The sequence below is a fragment of the Phocoena sinus genome, chromosome 15, assembly GCF_008692025.1.
Source record: "Phocoena sinus isolate mPhoSin1 chromosome 15, mPhoSin1.pri, whole genome shotgun sequence".
NCBI lineage: Eukaryota > Metazoa > Chordata > Mammalia > Artiodactyla > Phocoenidae > Phocoena > Phocoena sinus.
In genome coordinates, this window is record NC_045777.1 from 82600405 (window position 1) to 82623692 (window position 23288).

Here is a 23288-nt window from a genome sequence, read left to right on the forward strand (position 1 = left end):
ACGGGAATTAAAACTGAATATCTCTGAATATATTCCAATACACAATCAGATCAACTGAATACTTAAAACAGAGTATTTGAATTAGATAACAAATCTCCGCCACCTCCCCCCTCCCAAATCTTTTAAATTCTCTATTTTCACCTTAAATTTGCAGGGGGAAAAAAAAAGACCTCAGAAAACAAAAACCTTCATTAGGTGTTTAAAACAGTAAGAAATTTAGTAAAATTAAATATCGTTTCTATTGCGTTCCCTTTACACCATCTGCCCCTCAAAATACACTGACACTTACAGGAATTCTCACCATAAATGCAACCCTATGCTACAGAACAAAAGCAAACCTCGGTATATGAATACTCTAGACCATCCAAATAGTAACAGATTTCTGAGACCCCTTCCATCACTAGCACCTCTAATTCTAAGAGGCATTTTCCACACTCAGGAGCCTGGTTTGAGGGCACTCACTGCCTTACCTGATAAATATCTAAAGCCTGCATTGCATATTTCACAAGTTTTATGTAAATCTGAGTCTCTTTGGGCTGCAACTGCTTGTTGGGAATGAACTGAGCTTCTGGAAAAGAGAGCACAATAAGTTAATGTGAATAAAACCCACTCTATGAAAAACATCATTTGTCGAGGTGATTCAAGAGCACAATTACCACCAGGCGCTTTGCACGACGTTATGCCCCACGTGATTGTCTTGACGCCACAGACCAAGGTTTTTACCAAACTCCGGCAATCCGTGACTTGGAATGTCTGCTTGTCTTCCTTGTCCTTTTCTCCTTGCTTCTCAAAGGGAGGCACGGGGGCTGGCGTCACAGGGGTGGCAGGGGTGGGGGGCAGGGGCGGGGCCGGGGCTGGGGCGGGAACGGGGGCTGGGGAAGGGGCAGGGCCGGGAGCTGCGGGGGCCGCGGGCACCCCTGGCAGAGCTGCTTCCACGGCTCCGAGTTCCGACTGAGGCTTGCACTTCTTAAAAATGGCAGAGAGCTGGTACCTCGCAATGGTGTGGAATTTGAGAACAAAAACCTGTCAGGAAGAGAAAGTAGAGGGGAGACAAAAATCATTCCTCTTCAATAGGCCAACAACCCTTCCAGAAGACAGAAAAAAACTCTCTCTGAAACCACCTGCTGAAGTTGGTGCTTTTCCCCCACGGGTACTACAGCAGGTGTCACCACCTCCACTTCACCCGTGGAGAAGCAGCTCAGGAGAGCTGGGTGACTGGCCTGATGAGCAGGGCCTGGATGTGACCGGGGACTGCTCCGGGATCCACACTATCTACCCCTGACCCAGGCACCCTGGGTATCCCTCCAGAGAAGTTCACAGATAAGGTAGCACTTGGCTAGGCGGTGTCCCAGAAAACACCTCTCCTGATTACTCGCCAGGAACTATGCTAAGAGCTCACGCGCTGCCCTACTCATCTCAAACAACCCTAGGAAGCAGACACTGTGACTGTCCCTGGTTAGAAGACAGGCAGACCAGCAACAGGCAGGTCAAGCATCTCGCCCAAGGATCCTTGGCTAGTTGATGGGGTAGTGGGGGTTTGAACCCAGGTGGTCTAAACACCCAGGACCAAGCTGGCAACTGGGCGGCCCGTGAACGGCCAGCAAAGCGCTCATGTGAGTGGAGCGCCGTGCGGTGAAGACGCGGAGGGAACCGGTACCTCCAGCATCCGCATCAGCACGTCCCGCCCATTGCCGCTCTCCTGCTCGCTCTTGGAGCGGATGCAGTCCACCAGGTTGAGCAGGAGCTTGCAGGACATGGTCTGGATGCTGCTGGGCAGGGACTCGTCATCAATATTCTTGGCGAAGAGCTGGACGGCGAGGGAGAGGTCACTGAGGGGCAGGTGCTGACGGACGTGGTGCACAAGGTCGGCCAGCGTGCTGTAGGCGAGGGGCCTGAGGGCAGAGACCTCTGCTAGTTCGCATCTCAGCAGCCCCACCCGCCTCGGCTGTGGGCCACCATCTCCACCACTACCTGCGCCCCAGGAACACCCCCAGTGGGATGGCTCATCTGGGGCACGCTTTATAGGGTCCCAGTTTCCCCCTTGTTACTTCCTCCCAGCTACATGATTAGAAGGCTCAGGCCTTGTCTTTTTGCTTAAATCTTTACTTTCTAAATTAAAAAGGTTAACTTTGTGCGCATCATGTTTATACCAGCACATCAGTTAACCTGAGCAGAAGTGACTACCAGCTTGATTGTGCACTAAGTGGGTTCTGCGGCTCAAAGCGGAACAGCCTCTGTCAAGTAACACCTGACATACCATATATTTTATTGAGCCGCGACAGTAGTGTTCAGGCCACCCAGCACTTTCACTCACTGAACGTCTGGACACCTGCCATGTGCCAGACACTGCGCCCAGCACCAGGGATGCCAGTGACCCCAGTAAATAGAGCTCCTGTCCTCAGGAAGCTTATTTCCGGGGCGGGGGGGAACACACGAGTAAAGAAATCAACTGTGCAAGTTGCTAAGTGCTGCAGGAGATGTGAAAAGGCACAAGGAGAAAAACTGGTGTGGGCCAGAGAAAGCCCCTCCGAGGTGACATCGGCTCTGTGACCTCAGCCAGGGACATTTCCATCTGGAGGAAACTGGCAGGTCAAGGCCCTGATTGGGAACTGCCTGGGGGAGCCGAGGAGCCGCAGAGGCCCGCATGGCCGCAGCAGGTCAGGCAGAGAGAGCAGAGTCAAACCCCGCGGGGGCCGCATGCCATGGTCAAGAGTCTGGGTTTTGTCTAAGGGCGACCGACAGAAACCACTGGAGGGTATCAATCTAACATCCATTCAGGCGGGTTCAACCCCAAGTTATAAAGAATGTCTTACTCGATATTTTACAACAGTGTTTTATACAGAAAACACAGTGAACCGTCTACACCATATTCAGAATATTCTGCATATTTTTCATACGATCAATCACACCTCCCTTGTTAGAACCAAAAAATGACTAATGTTGATCCATTTTACATTGTGAAAGATGATTAAATGTTAATTCTTTCCTTTAGAAATAAGAAGCATGATCACAACTATATTTATTTTATAAAATGCATGAGAAATAAAGACTAGGAGGAAACAGTTCAAAATATTAGCCACGTTAGTTGATCTCCTTATGGAGAACCAAAGTTTTCTCTCCTTTCTTCTTGGTAGGTTATCAAATACTCTTTTTTTAATAAAAAGGTGCATTTACTACTTAGAAAGCAAAACAACTAACTAGTCAGATAGTTCTACCTACAATTTAAATCAAGACAACTACTCTGATTAAGCCAAGGCACTAGAAGCAAACTAAGGCGTTTCCGAAACTTCCTGCAATTCTAAATCCAATGGGAGAGGAAAAGGCCCAACAGTCCACGCTCGTTGAAATGCTAAGGAAGTGTCAGGATCCACGGTCCCTGGCACTGAATAGACCAGATATCACGGGTTCAACATCATACCTGAGAGTCTCTCGAGCAGTATATCCTGAGCCAATTAGTATGGATTCATCGAACAGCTTGTCCATGCAAGGAATGAACTCTGGAACACAAACATCCATTGCATACATCACCAACCAAACCAGGGGTGTGGAAGTCACTTAATAGTACTTTCACAGGAGCCAGCCTGTACCAATGAGCAATCCAGATGTGGGGCAGCGTGGGGAACATGAAGGCACACGAGCTACTTTAGTCTAAGACGCTGGCTGTGCTGGGCCACACCAGCCACGTGTCACAGAGACGCGGTCAGGACCACATTCAGTGTCAGAGAATAAACTAAGAAACCGTGAGCCTCGTATCGCTGGAGGGGAACTCGCCCCCAATGCTTCAAGGGAGGTGCTGTCCACTGTCCTTAAAAGCTGGCATGATCCACCCAAGGGGACAGTATTCCCTAAAGGCCCCTTTATTCACTGCCCTGAAGTCGTCCTTCTTCAAGACTGTGAGGTTAGTCATTACGGAGAAATAAGGATACTTCTCCATAGGAATTACAAAGGTCTAGGACATCCTAGTGTTCTCATAGGCATGGGTCACAAGTTAGGGGTCCCAGGCAGAGCCACCACCAAACCTCCCCCCGCTCCTCTGCAGGCTGAGGCCCTCTCAGGGTGGAACAGCTGGTCCCCACTCAGGGACAACCGGCGTTTCCGAGGTTGCGCACACAGGGTGGCAAACAGTAGAGCAAACAGTACATTCTTCGCCAGCAAATAGCTACTGAGGATCAAAGGTACAAGACACATGCACACTGGAGAGATGCCTCCTACAGCCAGGCAGCACAGGAAGAAAAACGAGAGAAGCCACAAGTAGTCCCTGAGGTCGGAGGAGGGGACGTGCCCCACTACCCACGGCGAGGTGGCCAGGAGGAAGGAGGCACAAAGGAAAGATGCAAAGGGCTGAGACCCCACATGCCGGAGGGCCGGCTGCGGGGATGAGTGATGCGTGCAGAGAAGAAATTAAGTTGCACGGCACTGGCTTCCAGATCACATTCAAGACCCAGAATCAGGGGCTTCCTTGGTGGCGCAGTGGTTGAGGGTCCGCCTGCCGATGCAGGGGATGCGGGTTTGTGACCCGGTCCGGGGGGATCCCACATGCCGCGGAGCAGCTGGGCCCGTGAGCCATAGCCGCTCAGCCTGCACGTCCGGAGCCTGTGCTCCGCAACAGGAGAGGCCACAGCAGTGAGAGGCCCGCGTAAAAAAAAAAAAAAAAAAGACCCAGAATCAGATTTTCTAGGGAAACAGGTAAATCTGTTAAACAGTCAGGTTTTCCCAAACTACTGCTCCTCAGGATTAGCACAAATGGGTGACCGTCTGGTATCATTTTGGATGCCAACAAAGGAATGTTTTCACTAACATTTGGTAGTGGATGTGTAAATTTTAAATATATGCATGCATGTTTTGTATTTATAATATGGCTAACATTTAACATGATTCTTTATAGGTTTCTTTCAATGAAAACTTCTTGAGATGTCATGATGTTACCTGTTTAAGTCTGGGAACCACTACGGGCTTCAAAATAAAGCATCTTGTTTAAAAAAAAAAGCAACAGCAGCCTTTAAAAGCTGAATTCAACCAGCCTAACACGATCTAACCTTGGAGAGTAGCATCTTGGATATCTGTCAATCTTTGTAGCGTTAACAAGACTGAAACCAAGCTTTATGGTCTCAAAAGAGGGCCTGGTCGTGTGTGACGGATCAGAGGTTATCTGATAACCATGAGAAGGGTTTTTAATCTGTCAGCACTTCAACAAGGAGAAACCTCCTGCTCCACGGCTCCCCAATGCACCTCCAAAGTCCTTATTATTCCAATGGCAGGAATACCGAAAATTAATCTGACAATGGTGCTCCAGACACAACTCAGTCACTTCAGTAAACAGATTTTAAAACATCCCATTTAAAACTCTTCCATCATTTTCACAACATGGAGAAAGAAAACACTGTTTTCTTCTCACCTTTTAAAGATTGCTGGCTGTGAGTCAGAAAGCAAATGGCTATTTGCAATGTCAAAAGACAGGCAGTCAGAAGGCAGAGAAGTACTAAGAGATACCCAGACCATAAACTGTGCTAAGGAAATTATCACATTAATTATGAAACTGTTGAGAAGACAAAGGGAGAACCCTGGTGGCAGGCAAAAAAGATGGGGAGAGAGACAGAGAGAGAGAGAGAGAAGGAAGGAAGGATGGGCAGGCAGAGAGAGGGGGAGGTAGAGAGGCACATAAAGGAGAAAAAATACATCTAAAATAGCAATAAAGAAAGGACACACAGAGCCAAAATACTGAGCGAGCTGCAGGCTCAGCACACAATGGACCGCCAGCAGGCCCACATTCACAGACAGGCGAGTGGCCAGAGGCAAGACAGACGTACGGTTTCGCAGCTCGGTAGTGAGGATGTGCTTCGCGGCAATCAGAAGCTCCTTTCTGAGGTGCGCAGTTTCTGCTGGACAATTTGAAAGTAGCTGCAACATTCCTTTTACCATTTGCTGAGAGTACTTAGTCACCAACTCCTGCAAAAGAAAGAGGAAAACAACACAGTTATACTGATGGGCGGTTGTTAAGAAAAACCCAAGTTTTATAAACTTTTAAAAAATTCAGTAAGACTAAGCTTGGCTCAAAGGACCCTCAGAAAGTAATAGGCCTAACACACAAGTACTATCCGAAAAGTCTTAGCAGTTTGTGTGCACAATGCCACCCTGGGAGGAGGGGCAGCCACATGGAGCAGTTTCTTTTACATCATGGGATCATGGAGGCCTTCCTGTATTTTCTGTATTTTCCCAACTTTCAACAGTGAATATGTATTGCTTCCCTGTTAGAGGGAAGGAGGAAGAAATAAATATTGAAGTTAAAAAACAAAACTATTTACTGAGTCGTCCCATTGATGTAAGTTGTGAATGACACCAAAGACACCTTTAATCAGCTCAGAATGAGCTCCAGTCATAACTGCCTTTTGAGGTGTTTCAGGAAGTTATTCACAATAACTCAAGCTGACTAAAATATCAAGGGGTATCTAATTCAGATTTTTTTTTTTTTAACAAATGTTCCATTTTCTTAGTGTAAGTTATCATTATCGAGATAAACACATTAAAAAGGGAGGGGGGAGAAGGCTACAAATGTTTTCAAAGGTAGTTTAGAATAAAAACAATTTGACACACACATTTTCATTTTTACTTTCCTGAAATAAAATCTTTAAAAAATTGATCAATTATAATACAATTCCATTGCTCTAGAATAGATCAGGACTAAATTTATTCCATACTTTAGAATAACCACCTCTATACAAGAGTTTTATTCAAAAAAACTGTAAGACTAATGAGAGATAAGGTATCAATTTTTTCCTTCAAGTTCTTATGATTTAAGTAAGAAGAGACCACAGCTCCAAGTGGGAAAAACAAAAATAAAACTACTCTACAGGTTCCTCAAAAAAGCCTCCAAAACCTCTTTATCAGTTTTACTTGATAATGCCATTTTTTGAAGTTCCAATCTCTCGCACATAATTTGCTATAACACACAACTTCCAATAACAGCAAAAGTCAATAAACCTCATACATCCGCATAAAAATCTGTGTGCAAATATTTATATGGCTTTATTAAGCCAAAAATGAAACAGGCAAGTCTATAAAGACAGGAAATACTTTAGTGGTTGCCAGGGGCTGGTGGGTCAGAGAAGAATGGAAGTCACTGCTCATTGGTACGGATTTCTTTTTCGGGAGAAAAAATTGTTCTAAAATTGAATAGTGATTATGGTTGTACAAATCTGTGAATAAACTAAAAACCATTGAACTGTACACTTTAAAAGGGTGAATTTTATGGTATATGAATTATATCTTGATAAAATGCTTTAAAAAAATTGGAAATGATCCAAATGTTCATCAGCTGATGAATGGATAAACACCATGATTACACCCATACGACAGAATACACCACTATGGCCTGAACTGTGTATCACCCCCAAATTTCATATGTTGAAGCCCTAACTCCCATTGTGACTGTATCTGGAGATAAGAGTCTTTAGGAGGTAATTCAGGTTGAATGAGATCATAGGTGGGGCTCTCGTCCAGTAGGACTGTGGCCTTATAAAAGAAGAGAAGGAGATCTCTCTGTCCCCCTCACCACCATGGGAGGACACAGCAAGAAGGTGGCCACCTTCAACCCAGGAAGAAAGGCCTCCCCAGAAACCAAACTCTGCTGGAACCTTGATCTTGGATTTTCCAGGCTCCAGAACTGTGAGAAAATAAATTTTGGCTGTTTACACCTAGTCTATGGTATTTTGTTATGGCAGCCTGAGCAGACTAAGACAACTAACCACGAATAAAAAGTAACAAGCCACCAATAAAATAACAAGGATGAATCTCAGCATTACTGCTAAGTGAAAGAAGCCAGACTCAAAAGGTTACAAATACTGTCCACCAAGTGATTAATCTCTATGACATTCTGGAAAAGGCAAAACTATGGAGACAGAAAACAAACCAGTGCTTGCCAGGGACTGGAGGTGGGAGGAGGAAATTGACTACAAACGTATAAAAGGAATTTTTTGGATGATGGACATGCTCTGTATTCTGATGTACTGGTGGTTAGGTATGCATTTGTACTGTACACATTTGTCAGTCAGCGAACTGTACACCTACAAAAGGTGAATTTTACTGCATGTAAATTACATCTCAGTAAACCTGACTTAAAACAAAAGTCAATGAACTTACCTGGTAAATTCTGATGATATAAGCTAAAAATGACAACGTTTTGATCTGAGCAGCAATGAAATCAGCATATAACTCCTTGTTGTAAAGCTTATGTTGCCTAATGAGACATGAACAAAATTAACAATATTAGCTCTCAACTCTTTCAGTGATGTTACTATTAGTTAAAAGCCTATAGTAATTACTAAGCGCAAAAGGTTGATTTCTACACAGCAGCAACAGTAAACGCGCCTACACTTTTATGCAGTTCCAACTAACTTAAAGGCCTTAAAGGCATGAAGCAGGCAGATCTCCAGGCCGCCGGGCAGCAGCCACAATCTGAATCCCCACAGCCAAGGCGAGACTGACCTGCTTCCCCAGAAGACAGCACGAGGGCACCTGTCTGACCAGTGGAAGACCCCTGCTGTGGCCACAGAGGCTGTTAGGGCTGATTCACCCTCAGCTCTTGCTCTCAAGTGACTTAGAGACAGATAGGCCGCAAGTCAAGAGAGCAAGTGACAAAGATCTTAGGAGGAATGCTGTGAGGCTGGAGAAAAAGCTTCACTGGGAGGCTTCAAGGATGAGTCAGTGATTAAGGGTGATGGGTGAGGAAGAACGAAGGGGGTAAAGAGCTTCCTAGCCCTCATGCTGAGAGGAACAGCAAGAACAAAGGCTTGAAGGTGAGAGAGCCTGGAATATCCCAAAGCTGTAATTGAGGACAGTAATGCCTAATGATAGTTCTAAATTTACAAGACACCAAAGACTGAGACATGTCACCCATCATCGAAATACAACTTCAGGAAGCCAAAAATACATATAAGTTTAACCAAAATTTTATCACTCAAAATTTTCTTGTCTTACAAATGACGACAGCAAGTACATTTTTACTTGGATTAAAGAACTATGGTAGTCAGCTACATCAGTGACCAAAGAAATCTCACCTGGCTTGTGCAGATACCTGAATTGCAATGGTATTCATGATCAAGGGCACAAATTCAGCAACAACATTGTGGATATTCAGTTTGTAGAGCTAAAAGCAAACATATCAGATTGTCATGCTTTGACACTCTGCTTATAGCAAAATAATTTGGCATACCAAAGAAACTGTGATGAGATTCATTAGTTAGCACATGTGTATCATACACATTTATTTGCCACAGAAAATTAGGTGTAAATTTTGTTGTAAAATAGGAAGCCCAAAACCCAAGAAGCTACTAAGCAATATGCATACCTGATACATTAAAACAACAATAATGGGCAATTCTGCCAACACTTTCAAAGAAAGAGATCCTCTTGGAATGATGGAATGCTGCAAGAGAGGAACAGGAGGACTGAGGTTATCCCCGTGGCACTTAGAATAGCCCTAATCAGTGTGCCACTACTGCACATCACCCCACTGAAATAAAGGCAAGGGAAAATACTGACACGCCTTCATAATTATCTGTGGTGAAATAAACTATTTTGAAAACAAAGTACATAGAACTGTTATTTAATATAAAGGTTTTCATATTTTACAATGTCATACCTGTAGTAAAAACCTCAGGAAAATTTGTCAAAACTTAAGAGATTCAAATCACAGGAGAAATTAAAAAAAAATTTTTAATCTATTATCTTGCTTACTTGCAAGAAAAAAGCAAGAAGTACAAGTTTACCTAGTTTTATTCATAGGTATTTATAAACAGGAAAAATGCTTACAATAAATATAAGAAAAAAATAGTCTTAATATATAAAAACTCAAACAGGTAAGGAAAATGTCAGACTCAAAATACAAATGCGTGATAAATGGATAGGAACAGACAAGCAAAAAAAGAAACACAAAGACTGATAAACAGAAAACAAGTTTCTAATTCAGGAAGAACAAAGGAATGAAAGCTTCATTCAAAATGTAATTTCCTGTTTATCCTAGCTCAAAGTGAAACATTCTGCAAAACCATTTCAGTAAAACAAATACAGATGATAGTCTTGATTCAATCATAAAAATACAGTCACAGTAAATGCTCATACATGTTCCCTATGGGGCAAATACTACAAATCTAATGCATTAGCTGCAGACAGTACCAGCGTTACCTTCACAAAACTCCACGAGACTGATTTTTCAGATGAGAGGGAAAATAAGGTCAGAACTACGGTTCATGAACTTTCCTACAGTCAAAAAATGCAAGTGGTAGAGCTGTAACATCATCCCAGAACTTCTGTCCACAGAGCCCACACCGTCAGGCACTGAACTACAAATTTATACGTAGCTTAAAGGGACTTCACTAATGTTGAAGCTAAGGACAGAACGGAGGCCCCCTTGCCGGGTCAGCTGCTCTTTCTGGTTCTGGATTCCACCACGATGTTATCTTTGTATATTTGGTGAGCAACAGCTCACATGCATACCTGCAGAGCACAATCAGCGACACTCTCTTGCACGCGCACACACGTTTGTTTGCTTATTCTAAATCCCTCCATGTGTGTAAGAAAAAAACAAAAAACTTAAGTGGTCTAAAAAGTCAATACCTCATTTTTCCTCTACCAAGGGCAGGAGACGTGGATAAAAGCAAAGCAAAAAGCAAAACAACCGAAACACTTACTGTTCTCGTCTCACTGTCCTCACGCTCAGGATTGACTTTCACAGCAATCGTTGTGATCATTCCAACCATTTCTGGGGGGGGGACTGTGTTCTCGGGGATCACCTGAGGGTTCTCAAAGTAGCGGTTCTACAGAAAAAAAAAAAAAAAAAAACAGAAGTCATTTACACCTGACATGTGGTGAAGAAATCGAATGTCCTACCCTTTTATACTGCACCAACCCCACAGTACTTGGTGTTCTTTTTTTCCAGGACTATGAAGATAACATGACAGACACACCCGCCGCCTCCAACAACAGAAAACAAACTTGCCTGCTGTATTTTCTACTATTTTTTCCTGGCTGATAAAAGATGAAATGTATGTCATGTTATATTACCACCTCAGTGAGGCGGAGAGGATGTAACCCATCTCTCCAGTGATAAGAAACTAGGAGCTGATCCCTACTGAATTAACTTTCCACATAGTCTCCTAAATAGAGATCAAGTATGGAACAGAAACAAAGTACAGAAAACATTTTAAAAGGCCAGGACCTCACTGGCATCCTTAGTTCTCAATGAAATTTGGGCTTCATGTTAAAAAAGACAGCTTCGTATGAAAAGCAGCTCTTCTTTGATCAAAATGGTAGTTGACACAATGATAACTTGATAACTCAGAACGCAACTTAAGTTTTATACACTATTAGCAGGTTAAAATCCTTAAAAAACCAAAAAGTCAATTTTACCATGTGTTAATTTAAAAAAAAATTTAAGCTTAAAAAAAATTGAAAATAGAAACTCTGAAACATAAACACATTTATGCACAATGATTTTTACCAAAGCATAATTTGTGACAGTAATGAATTGAAAATGGGGGAAACCAGCAATAGGGAGATGGTCAAGGTACATGCATATGACAGAAAATTATCGGTCGCTAAAAATTATGACTGCCACAGAAGAGTCTTGAAGGACGTTCCCTTCTGTAACAGTGATTCCTTCCAGTAAATGAGAGCATGGTAGGGAGGAGCCTTTCCTCCTCCACTCCACACACTTTTATATGGGTGGCACTGCTTGGAAACAGTTTTTTCAATACAGGAAAAAATTTTCAAGATACAGAAAAATGCTGAAAGTATACACCACTCCCCCAAAAAGCTTCAAGAATATGAGGGCAACCATCTCTACAAAGCACAAAGTTAAACTCAAAACAAAACATCAACGTCAATGGTTGCTTATAAGTGAAAAAATAATTATGGATGATTTTCCTTTTTTGCAAAATTTCTACAATAAGAATATATTGCTTTTACGTCAAAAATACAGTATTTAATCTAAACAATGAAATGAAAAGAACTCTTTTTTTCTAAGGGCTAATTTATCAACCTAGATTTTAACCATCACTAAATATTCCCCATTGTAAAATTAGCATCCCTCCAATTATTCCTTCAACCCTTTGGAATGAGGAAGTAATAAATAAATATAAACAGTAAATTCAAATAATATTAAAAACAGCATACCACTACTTTTGGAAGCTCCTTGTAAATCTGTTTCACAAAATCCAAAAAATGATGAATCTAAAAAAAAAAACAGACCGTATTAGGAAGATATTTATAAACAGAAAATGCTTACAATAAATAAGAAAAACATCAATAGTTTCCATATGTAAGAACTCACAAAACAGGCAAGAAAAATGTCAGACTCAAGATACAAATAGGCAATGAATGTGAACACACACACAAAAAAAGACATAAACAGAAAACAAGTGTTCTAATTCAGGAAGAGCAATGGAATGAAAATGATAATAAATGTCATTTTTTGCCTTTCAAAAAGTAATAGCACACCATGTTGGAGGGAGTGCAAATAAGGAGACACCCCCCCCCCCAACCATACTATACTATACTAAGGGAAGCTTAAACGGCTGAAGCCTTTCTGGAAACCAATGTAACAATATGTATCAGAAGCATTAAACATTAACACCTTTGATCTGGTAATTCTACTTCTATAAACCCAGTCTACAAAATAATTTGAATTGTAAACAGATATTCAGTTTTAGTCATAAAATAAAAATTTTGAAATACCCTAAATATCCAAGAATATGAAAGAATACTATATATCCATTAAAAATTAACTTTACAAAACATTTTTTATCATTGGGAAAACGCTTACATAGAATGTGAAGGGAAACAATCAGGATATGAAATGTCATCCACAGTAGTATTGTGATTATGTAAACATACAAATACATAAGGTGGGAAAAAGGAAAAGAAATCACCAGGACATTAACTATTGTTTTCAAGATGGTAGGAATTCTATTTCGTCTTTCAATTTCCAAATAATCTACAACAGGCATTTACCAAGATTATCATCAGAAAAGACAGTATGTTAATTATGGCTAACAGACTGTTTAATGCTGACTCTGCAGATGCCAATCACTGCGCTAAGAACTTTTTTTTTTTTTTTTTGCGGTACGCGGGCCTCTCACTGCTGTGGCCTCTCCCATTGCAGAGCACAGGCTCCGGACGTGCAGGCTCAGCGGCCATGGCTCACGGGCCCAGCCGCTCCGCGGCATGTGGGATCTTCCCGGACCGGGGCACGAACCCATGTCCCCTGCATCGGCAGGCGGACTCTCAACCACTGAGCCACCAGGGAAGCCCAAGAACTTTAACTTTTATATTTAATTCTCCAAGCAATCTTTGAGGATATACTGTGATTGTCCCCATTTTACAGAAAAGGCTCCAAAAGGCTCAGAGCTTACCCACTGTCACACAGCTACTCAACTACACACTGAGATTCAAACCCAGCTCTGACTTCAGAACCCACATCTGAACCCTTGTATAAAAGCCATTGGAGCCTTGGGGCATCTCAGACTTGTAAGTACCAGAACCACCCAAAGAGCCCTGCCAGTTTGGTTGGTTAACACATTTCAAATACTGAACAAATTCAGCAAAATATTCATGTACACATTCAGAAAAAAGTCACTGTTTAACCCGCAAAGAATTTCCCCCAACTTAGGCGATATTTTTTATGACTGAAAGCAGCATATGTTCTGTCAACTCTAAAAGAGGGTAAAAAATTCACACAGAAGCAATTTGTCAGCACAGTTTATAAATGCTATCAAGATAAACACTTACTTCTTGGGTGATGGGTGGCCTGAACTGTTTGTGTAGTTCAATAATTATTCTTAGACAAATAAGAACATTCTCTTCATTTTCCGTCTTAAAAAAAAAAGCATTTAAAAAGAGTTATACTTCTGAAAACTTATTTTAATCTAAAGACTATTTTCTAAGCATTTTCTGCATATACACCCTCCATCAACCAACTTAGATTTGGTTTGTAGAAAATTCATAAACCCACAGAACACAGCTGTCCCAGAGAGGAAGCTTTCGCAGTCTTTGGTGGACTGTCTGAAGTATAGCCCGCCAGCAGGTCCTGTGAGAGTAACACTCAGACAAATGAGTAACTGGCAATTAAGGCAAGTCACACGACGAAGCAAGGTCTTAACGGCCCAGCAGACACGTTTCATTGTTTGAAAATATTGCCAAAAGAGCAATGAGTGAGCAGCCACCATGCACTGGGCCCTGTGCTAACACTTTACACTGTCTGCATGCGGGGTGCCTTCCACATCTTACTACGAGGAAGCGAAGGCTTGGGGCAGGAAAGAATGGGGCTGACATGACAGAGCTAATACATGGCAGAGCCAGGATCTGAACTCAACTCAGTCCCCCTACAGAGCTCATCTTTCCAAGGGGCCCAGAAACATGACAGAATTCTAAACACACCAAGACTAAGGACAACAAGAAAACAATTTCAGAGGTTAGCTTAACAGGTACCAAATGGATTAACCCCAAGAATTTGAGCAACTCTTTGACTACTATGCATCTACTGCGCCTGACACACAAACATAGAGGCACAAAGCCAATGACCCCTGTACTCGGAGTCTGTTGACCACCACCCACTTTCAGATTCCCACTATGTCTAGTCAATCCCTCAGTGACTCAAAAAAAAAAAGATTTTCATTTAATAATCTTTCTTAGTAATCTGGTTGGCAAAGCGGAAGAAAATGGACATTAAAAAAATTTCTACTCAAGTGAATCAGAACTTTAGTGAAAAGGTTGTATAATGCAGGATTTTACAGTAAGAAAATCATTAAAAGTTTTGAATGTGGCCAAATAAAAATTCTCAAAAGTTACCTCCAGAAAGCGAAACATAACAGACAAAACATTTTTTGTATGAGGACGAAGATGTTCATTGGTTGGTATTCTATGAATTATTTCAAGAACGAGCTTCCGCAGTTGCTGTTGAAGAGAAACAAAAATGTAAATATGAAATCCTTCCAAGAGTTCCAAGGTAACTCTTTGGCATCCTACAAGTGTCACACAGCTGTACCCAGCACTGGTAACCACCATACAATAAGATGGAGCCCATTTTAGAAATGGTTCTGTAAATTATTTGAATGTAATCCAAAGCATGTACTGCAAACCAGTATTTTCAGTATTTCTACAACTGTGTACCAAATCAAGTAAGCCAAATTTTCCTCTTTTACACCTTAGCGGTATTGCCAGGAGGAGGACACTAATGTGTGCATGTGGGGTGAATTTAAGATGAAAAGAGCAAAACACCAAGTGAACTTCATTTGCAGTCTCCCTTCATAAGCTCTGTTTAGCTCCTCTGACGTACTCTCCAATTACCTTGGGCCTAAGGACTAATTACATCATAAGCTGTGCTAATCTTTCATGATCTTGTCTATAGAACTGACAACTAAAAAAGTAGGTCAAATAGGTAGATCTTGAACTGGTACCACATAAAAGTGCTTTGTTTAGCAATTAACTTTCACTAGTGCTATGGTAATTTTTAAAGTTATTTTTAAGGGATACACGCTGAAATATTTATGGAAAGAAGTTATGATGGGACTGTTTTAAAATAATCAAGGCGAAGAGGGGGGAGGCAAAGAGTGGGTGGGGGTATAGATAAAACAAAACTGGCCAGAGTTACAAGAACTGAAAATAGTAAGATCAGAGCTGGGTAACAGGTATGGGAAGGGTCATGAAACTGTTGCTCCCTCCTATATATACACATGAATTTGGCTATAATACATAGCATATGCACACGTCACTGGTCAGTAAATGTGAAGAATTTAAATTGTGAAAGAGATGGCTATGAGGAAATAAAACCAAGATATTTAGCTGAGGAGGCAATGGCCTTGGACAAAGTTATCCTTATATGACAAAATTTCTTTTGTTTTTAAGGGGAGCCATAAGTTTTTTGAGTTGTTTTCATTCTTAAGTGCTTGCACTAGTACAGCAGGACATTTTTTTCTCATTATATTTTTGAACAGGTTTACCTGGGCTGGTTTCTCCTGAAGGAACTGAACTTCTCCATCTTGAAGAAATGTAAGAAATCGAGGGATGATGTGCTCCAGGAACGTAGAATATTGAGGAGATGAAGTGACATTCTAATTATGCAAAAATAAAAGAAAACCCCATAAAGGGTTGTGTACATATTCAAATTCACATATTATAATAACCTCAAAAGGAAAAAATTGTAGCAGAGCTGACAGTAATTTTTAATACTTTCAGATGCTTTAGTGATAACATAGTTTTAAAGAAGTTAAGATGATTGCTGCTTCTGATATCCAATTAGAGAGAACTAAACGCTAAAATTTACTGGTAAACCTAGAAACACTCGCACTGTGGAGAATGTTCACCTAACTAAGGGAACTGAACGATGGGGCATGACTGACTGGATGGAACCAATGGCAGAGACCACCTTCCCGAAGAAGTGATGCTGACACTAAAACCTAAAAGGCCAGCAGGAGTTAACCACGGGAGAAAGTGGGAAAGGTTCTAAGGAAAGCACATGCAAAGGCACAAAATGACGAGAAAGGCTGAGTGTAAAAGGTACATATTGAACTTTTTCTAGTTCAATATGGCAGGGATGGGAGTATAAGAGGAAGAAATTTAAACTTTTATTATCATGAGTCTGAGAAGCTGGTGAGTCAAGGCATCTGGGCAGCTAAATGTGTCTGGAGCTCCAGACACTGATCTGGGAGGAAGATAAAGACATGGGGTTGTCTATTACCTGAGTAGTCTATAAAGAAGGAAATACAGGCAAAAACCAGAAAAGAGTACGCTGCCACAGGAGCAAAGAAAGAACCGCCATTCTTGGGATGCGCACCTGAGCACTGGTCTCCCACGGCCAACCCGGAGCTCAATTCCAGGGGCCCCGTGCCCACAGCACGCTGTGTGTCAAGAGGCACCCCTAGGAGCCAGACAGCACCTCACCAGCCCCTCCCCAAGCAGACTGCGAATCCACTGGGGACAAGAACTGTATTTGTCACCTTTCAACCCCAAAGGGTAAGACTTTTTACGAAACACCCACATTCAAGGATTGAAGGAAAAGAGGGGTAAGAGTCATGATGGAACATTATCAAGGTTATCAAGAAATCAAGCTCATCTGCACGTCAGCCCATACCATCCAGATTCCACAGCCTTCAAACATCTAAGTTTCAAATTTCTCCCACAGTAAAGATTCAACAAGGTGCCCAGTTATTCTGCCAGTGTTTCAACTTAGCCCCTGGCTTTTTGATCCATACGAATGCTTCCTGTGACTTCTAACTTCAACATTTCTTTATTTTCTGCCCTGGGAAATGGCCCATGTGATATTTACTTAGCCTGGAATCTTATCCCTAAGTGGTTAATGAAATGAATTTCTAAGATTCCTTAAACCACTGGGAATTTTTAATTTCACTTAAATATTTTGTTCTGGGATAACAGTGGTGGTAATTTAGAATTACCTACTGGTGGTCATTCTAGTATTTCATTCTTCGAAGGACTCAGTCATCTGAATTTCATTTAAGGTAAATGCCTATCAGATTTCAAAAGGCACTATTTGGAAAAGCCCCAAGTGTTATTACTTTGCTAACTTTTAATTCTGTTAATTTAATCAATGCATCTGAGACCAAAGCCAGGAACTAACTTGCTAACTGCCAGACCCTAAACAGGAGAGAAAGGGTTGAGACACTTAATTGAAAGAGCCCCACGCCCACACTCGGAGGATCTACAGGCAGCTCCACAATTTCAGCCTCTCAAATAAACTTTAAGGGCTGTGGCTCTCTCCTAGCAGTTCTTCCAATAAAATGCAGAATGCAGGCCTTTCCTGTTCTACCGCCCACCTCTTTTTTTTAGCTTTATTTATTTTTTTTTTAACAATTTGCACTAACAGCTTGGGTGGAAGAGAAAGCTCTTTAGCTCCATCTCTAAATATCTCAGGATTTTTTTCCACCTCAGTTCAAGGCAACAAATCCCGGAAAACATCTATTTAAATAAAAACAAAAAAAACAAAAAAATTCCCTCAGCAAACAAAAATACCATCCATTACTATAGAGAGTAGGGTATCTAATTCGATCCCACGAACATTTATTTAATGTTTAGTGATTCAAATGACCATGACAGAGGCTAGGAAACATTTTATCTATTGTTCTTAATCATATTAACTCTGAGAAAGGTTTTATCATAGCCACACTAAAACAAAAGCGAGTTTCTCTTCGGCCTTTGAGACTAACTGGCACCAGACTAACCATAAAGTAGGACAAAATATGAGAGAACAGTTTCAGGTGCTGGACCAGAGGCAGTGCAAGACCATGATCTCTAGAAGAAGGGGAACTCACCAACTGTGCCCCACCTTGGCTCTCTGCCTGGGTACGGTTTCCCAACCAGGCTCAGCAGGCTGGAGCCCAAGGAAAGCGTGATGGTCCTGCTGAGCTGAGGTGCAAATACCAGAGTTTGCAACAGCTGAAGTGGCCGGAATCTGGCAAAGCCCCAGAGAAAAAGGAACTACAGAAGGGGGTGTGGATGGTCTCCTGTGAGTCCTTGACTGAAGACTGGGCTGTACTTATAGGTAAGGGAAGGTAAGACTATCTGAGGCTTACCAGGGAGTGGGCACTTGAGGACTGAGAAATGAAGAAAGACATCAGAGGTTTAGCAATGTCAGAGGATGTTGTGGGTCCAGCCTCGACACAGTGCAAAGACCTTAACACCTTGATAGCACCTCATACATTCAGCTGAGGAAGGACCGTGCCCCAGAGTAAGGCCTAGTTTAGCCCCAGCCCAAAAGAATCTAAAATCAACCTCTGATGAGATCCACAGAAAGATGGGGTTTGGAGGTTGAATCCTACAAAGTCAGAGGGACTTGGGAAACCCCTTGGGATTCCCAGAGATCCTCTCTACCATGGCATAAAACCAAGCCTACACAAGTTCAGTGAGATCAGCCAGCACCTGAACTGCTGACTATAGTGAAAATATCAACACTCTTCCAAGGGAGATAACAGAATCCAGGGTCCTTACATGTCACACACAATGTCTGGTGTACAATCAAAAACTACCAGACATGCAAGGAAGCCAGATAACGTGACCTGTAGTCAATAAAAATCCACCTTTATAGAGGATTGTATTTAGCAAAGACCTCAAAGCAGTTATTATAAATACGTTCAAAGAATAAAAGGAAAACATGGTCTCAATAAATGAAGATGGGGAATCTCTACAGAGAAGTGGCATCTAAAGAAGAACCCAATGGAAATTCTAGAACTGAAAGTACAATAACCAAAATTTTAAAACAAAAATACAAATAAACTGAAATTTAAAAATAACATCCCAGCAGATGTGGAGATGACAGAAAAACAGTGAATCTGAAGGCAGATCAGAGAACAAAGAGAAAAAAGACTGAAGAAAAATGAACAGAATCTGAGGGACCTATGGGTCAATATAAAATTGTAGAATGTAAGAGCCAGAAGAGAGAAACTGTTTGATCAAAGTTGCAGAAGTTATAAACAGGAGAGCCAAAACTGCCAGCCAGCTCTCATTCCCATACCATCCATTACCTAACATAACAAATCCACAACAAAAGTTTGAGTGTATCCTGAAAGCATATGCCTAAAAGGGCAACCATAGTTGAAAATGAAAAAAATGTCAAGGGGATCCCCTGGTGGCGCAGTGGTTAAGGATCCACCTGCCAATGCAGGGGACATGGGTTCGAGCCCTGGTCCGGGAAGATCCCACATGTCGCAGAGCAGCTAAGCCCACGCGTCACAACTCCTGAGCCTGCGCTCTAGAGCCCGCGAGCCACAACTACTGAAGCCCGTGCACCTAGAGCCCATGCTCCGCAACGAGAAGCCACTGCAACGAGAAGCCTGCGCACCGCAATAAAGAGTAGCCCCTGCTCGCCACAACTAGAGAAAGCCCGCGTGCAGCAATGAAGACCCAACGCAGCCAAAAATAAATAAAATAAATTAAAAAAGAAAAGAAGAGAAAAAGGTCAAATAACCAAAACAAAAGCAATATTCCTCAACACTGTTCGGGAGTCACTATCACCAGCGTGAAGAAACTGGAGAACACTGTACAAATTTCAATTTTGAAATACAACAAATTACATTAACAAAGATAATTTTTAAGTTACTAGTAAAAAGACTGACAGGGAAGCTGTAGGAAAGCACATGTGAATACTTATCTCAAAATGAAAAGCTCATATCTCAAAATTTAAAGCTTTATAAAATACAATATAAAATAAAATATAAAGCTCATACCTCAAAATTTTCACTAACTTCTTGCATCATTTTTAACTTTGTTTCATCAGCTGTAAATGGCAAAACAAACCATCAGATTAATTGAGAAATTATGTTAAGAATGTTCCTAAAATTACTGGATCTAATAATTTAAGAGAAGCAATCAGATCTTATCAGTTTGACTGTCATGGTCTAGAAGCAGGCACATAACTAGTTCCCTACAAACAGTCACACTCACTCGTACTCCCAAACATACACGTGCACGCACAAAGACACAGATACACACATACGCGCACCCACACGCGTGCCTCTTTGGGGCTCCAGCCAGAAATGCTCATCACTTTGCTTCTCCACGAGGTAGAGAAAGGGGAAATTAAGATAAAAGTTAATGTGACTACTTATCTCAATGTGCACATCATTTGAACTGAGATGAAGGAGTCACATCAACACATTTCTTAATGACGAAAAGCATCAACTCACGTGTATTTACATCCGTGAGAGCTGCCACAAACTGAAGGTATTTTTTCATCAGAGTGGTTTGGTCAACCACCGTGGCCCCTTGTGTTGCAACAAACGCCATTTTTCTTTTGAGCTAGTTTGTTTCTCAAGAGAAAAGTATTATAACCATGAGTTTGCCCAGCCTACAAAAAGAAGCATATGATTAACCAACTTACTGAGGGCACAGGTTCATGATCGCTAGGAAAATCTTACCTAAATGCCTGTGTTAATCTAAATAGTTTTCCATTAATTCAGAAAACAACACTGCTCCCTCTGCTTTTTTGAAAATAAAAGTTACTTAAGTCCATACTGTCTATTAATTTCTAAACAAGATTTTTATACACAGATGCTTTTCTTTCCTATGGTATGTCCGTCTTTCCCTAGGCTAGGGGCCAGCAAACTCTCTGTAAAGAGCCAGAGAGTAAATATTTCAGGCTCTGTGGTCTGTCCCAACTCCTGAGTTCTGCTGAAGGCACAAAATAGCCACAGACAACTTGTAAGCGAACGACCATGGCTGTAATCCATAAATCTTTATTTACAGACACTGAAATGTGAATTTCATTTGAGTTGTATCATGAAACATTATTCCTCTTTTGATTTTTTTCCCCCTAACCGTTAAAAAAATGTAAAAAACATTCTTAGTTTTTGTGCTGTATAAAAACGGCCACCTGGCTGGATTTGGTCTGCTGACTGTAGTTGGACCACCTGTGCATTAGGTGAGGGGTTCTCAAACTTCACTGTGCACTAAAATCAGGAGCCAAAGGTGGACTCCCAAGCACCGTCCAGAGACCTTGGTTCAGGGAGGCGTCCAGGAAGCTGTAAATTCTGCTTGCAACTGACATAAAATAGGCTAAATGCTTCAAAAAGCACCTCAGTGAGTTGGAAACAGGTGTGGATGACCACACTTTGAGAACTGCAGCTCCAGGCTGAAAAACAGGAGACATGGTCTCTATTTTAAGAGCCCTCTTAAGAGAACCTAGTGAAATTGCTCTTACCCATCCTCCCCGCGAATGTAACAGTCACATTTCACTCTACATTAAGGAGCAGTTTCATGACTTGCTTTTCTTCTTTCTTCAACAAACACACCATTAACTCTTCTGCAGGCCTTTCAACGGCCCTGCCTACCAGATACGCTCCCTTGCAGCTCACACTCCTGCCCCAAGCAATGGGGACACCCTGACGCCACAGATCCTCTTCCGCCCGCCCTCTCGAGACACCAAAAGCAGAGAGGGTGCCTGCCGCTGTTCCCGCGCAGCCCGCCGGCTCCGGGGGCAGGAAGAGTCACTAACGAAACCAACCGGAGGGATTCTGGCAGCCCCGCTGGATGACCCGACTTCTGCTTCCTCTTCACCTCCCATCACCGAGACCCAAGACTCAGGGTCACGGCCACTCCCTACCTAAGAAACTTCGGGTGGGTCGTGCCCAAACTTTTTAAAGGCTTGGATCCACTTCTTCACCGAAGGCGTCAACCCCCCATTTTCCGAGACCCCGAGAGGCCAGGCTCCGTTATCCGCTGGGCCGGGGGGTTGGAGGCCCCGAGGGAAGACGTCCCATCCCGCCTCCAAGCTGGAGAGAAGCTCCAAGACCCCAGAAGCCAAGGGCCCGGGCCTGGCTTCGGTCCCGCCCCCGCGTCCCGGCCCAGGTTGTGCGGGCCGGAGCCGGTGCCCCGCCCGCTCCCGGCAAACGGCGCCGCCGCCCCGCCCCGCCCCGCCGCGCCAGGCCTGAGGCGGCGGCGCCGGGCCAGAGGGGGCGCTGTCGACGCCGGTACCTTCACTCTGCGCGCCGGGCCAGGCGAGCCAGGTGCCTGCGTGGAGGCCGAGAGGGGCCAGGGCAACAGGAGGCGCCTCCGGGGGGAAGGGGCCCCAACCCCACACTCTAGCTCCCCGGCCTCAAACAGCCCTCGGCTTCCCTCCTTTTGTCACCCTCTCCGGACACCCAACGCCCGCCTCCTGGGCCGGGCTACGGCGGGCGCCGAGGGTCAATTCCCGCGCCACTAGCCTTCCGCCTCCCGGCGATCCCCGGCCAGCCCAGGCAGCAGTGGCGGCGGTTTGAGAGCCGCCGCCGGGCCCCGCCACCCGGACTGGGCCCCGATGGGGGGCGGAGGGACCCCGGGTTGCTCGGAGCCTCCCTCCATCGCTCCGCTGACCGCGGCGCCGCAGAGGCCTCCCCACGCCCGGGCCCCGCCGCACCCGTTGGGGCCGCATCGCGCGCCCCCCGAGGCCGCACCGCCGCCGTACTGTGCCTGCCCACACTTACCCCGACATCGGCGGCCGGCTTCCTGCAGCCCCAGCCCGCGACCCCACCTAAGCCCTCTCAGCCGCCGCCGCTGTCGCGCCGCAGCACGCAGTCCCGCCCCCGCTTAACGCGGCCGCGCCCGCCGCCTGAGGAATAGGCCCCGGCGCACCGCCTCCAAGTGGGTGCGGCCTGGGCGGGCGGCGGGAGTGGGGAGAGGCGTCACGCCCGGGTGCGCCTGCCTGGCCCTTTAAACCTCTGTCCGCGTGGGCGGGGCCGTAGGCCGGGAGGGAGGGGCAGGCAGTGACAAGCGTCTTTGGTTCGGCTCTTTCTGCCCTAAGTATCCTGGCA

The 23288-nt window shown here is 43.6% G+C and overlaps 1 protein-coding gene across 15 annotated transcripts in view; it reads right to left on the bottom strand.

The window, feature by feature from the left end:
• The window catches only part of TRRAP (transformation/transcription domain associated protein), a 111667-nt gene extending 88580 nt beyond the window's left edge, over positions 1 to 23087 (bottom strand). For 9 of the 15 annotated variants that reach the window (XR_004345764.1, XM_032605107.1, XM_032605102.1 and 6 more), the window contains exons 1-16: positions 22962 to 23087; positions 20688 to 20848; positions 20229 to 20278; positions 15993 to 16103; positions 14842 to 14946; positions 13783 to 13866; positions 12169 to 12225; positions 10686 to 10811; positions 9344 to 9421; positions 9054 to 9142; positions 8137 to 8233; positions 5808 to 5946; positions 3419 to 3497; positions 1658 to 1892; positions 657 to 1023; positions 471 to 568 (exon numbers count right to left, since the gene is read on the bottom strand). Coding sequence is in view for 14 of the 15 variants with exons in the window: in XM_032605107.1 (XP_032460998.1) it covers positions 471 to 568; positions 657 to 1023; positions 1658 to 1892; positions 3419 to 3497; positions 5808 to 5946; positions 8137 to 8233; positions 9054 to 9142; positions 9344 to 9421; positions 10686 to 10811; positions 12169 to 12225; positions 13783 to 13866; positions 14842 to 14946; positions 15993 to 16103; positions 20229 to 20278; positions 20688 to 20787 (1815 nt within the window). In the remaining variant the exon portion in view is untranslated. Of the gene's footprint in view, positions 1 to 470; positions 569 to 656; positions 1024 to 1657; positions 1893 to 3418; positions 3498 to 5807; positions 5947 to 8136; positions 8234 to 9053; positions 9143 to 9343; positions 9422 to 10685; positions 10812 to 12168; positions 12226 to 13782; positions 13867 to 14841; positions 14947 to 15992; positions 16104 to 20228; positions 20279 to 20687; positions 20849 to 21700; positions 22054 to 22102; positions 22415 to 22473; positions 22570 to 22961 lie in introns of those variants that run through there. The other 6 variants (XM_032605112.1, XM_032605104.1, XM_032605101.1 and 3 more) reach the window with 5 other exon arrangements.
• Positions 23088 to 23288: the final 201 nt, after the last annotated feature.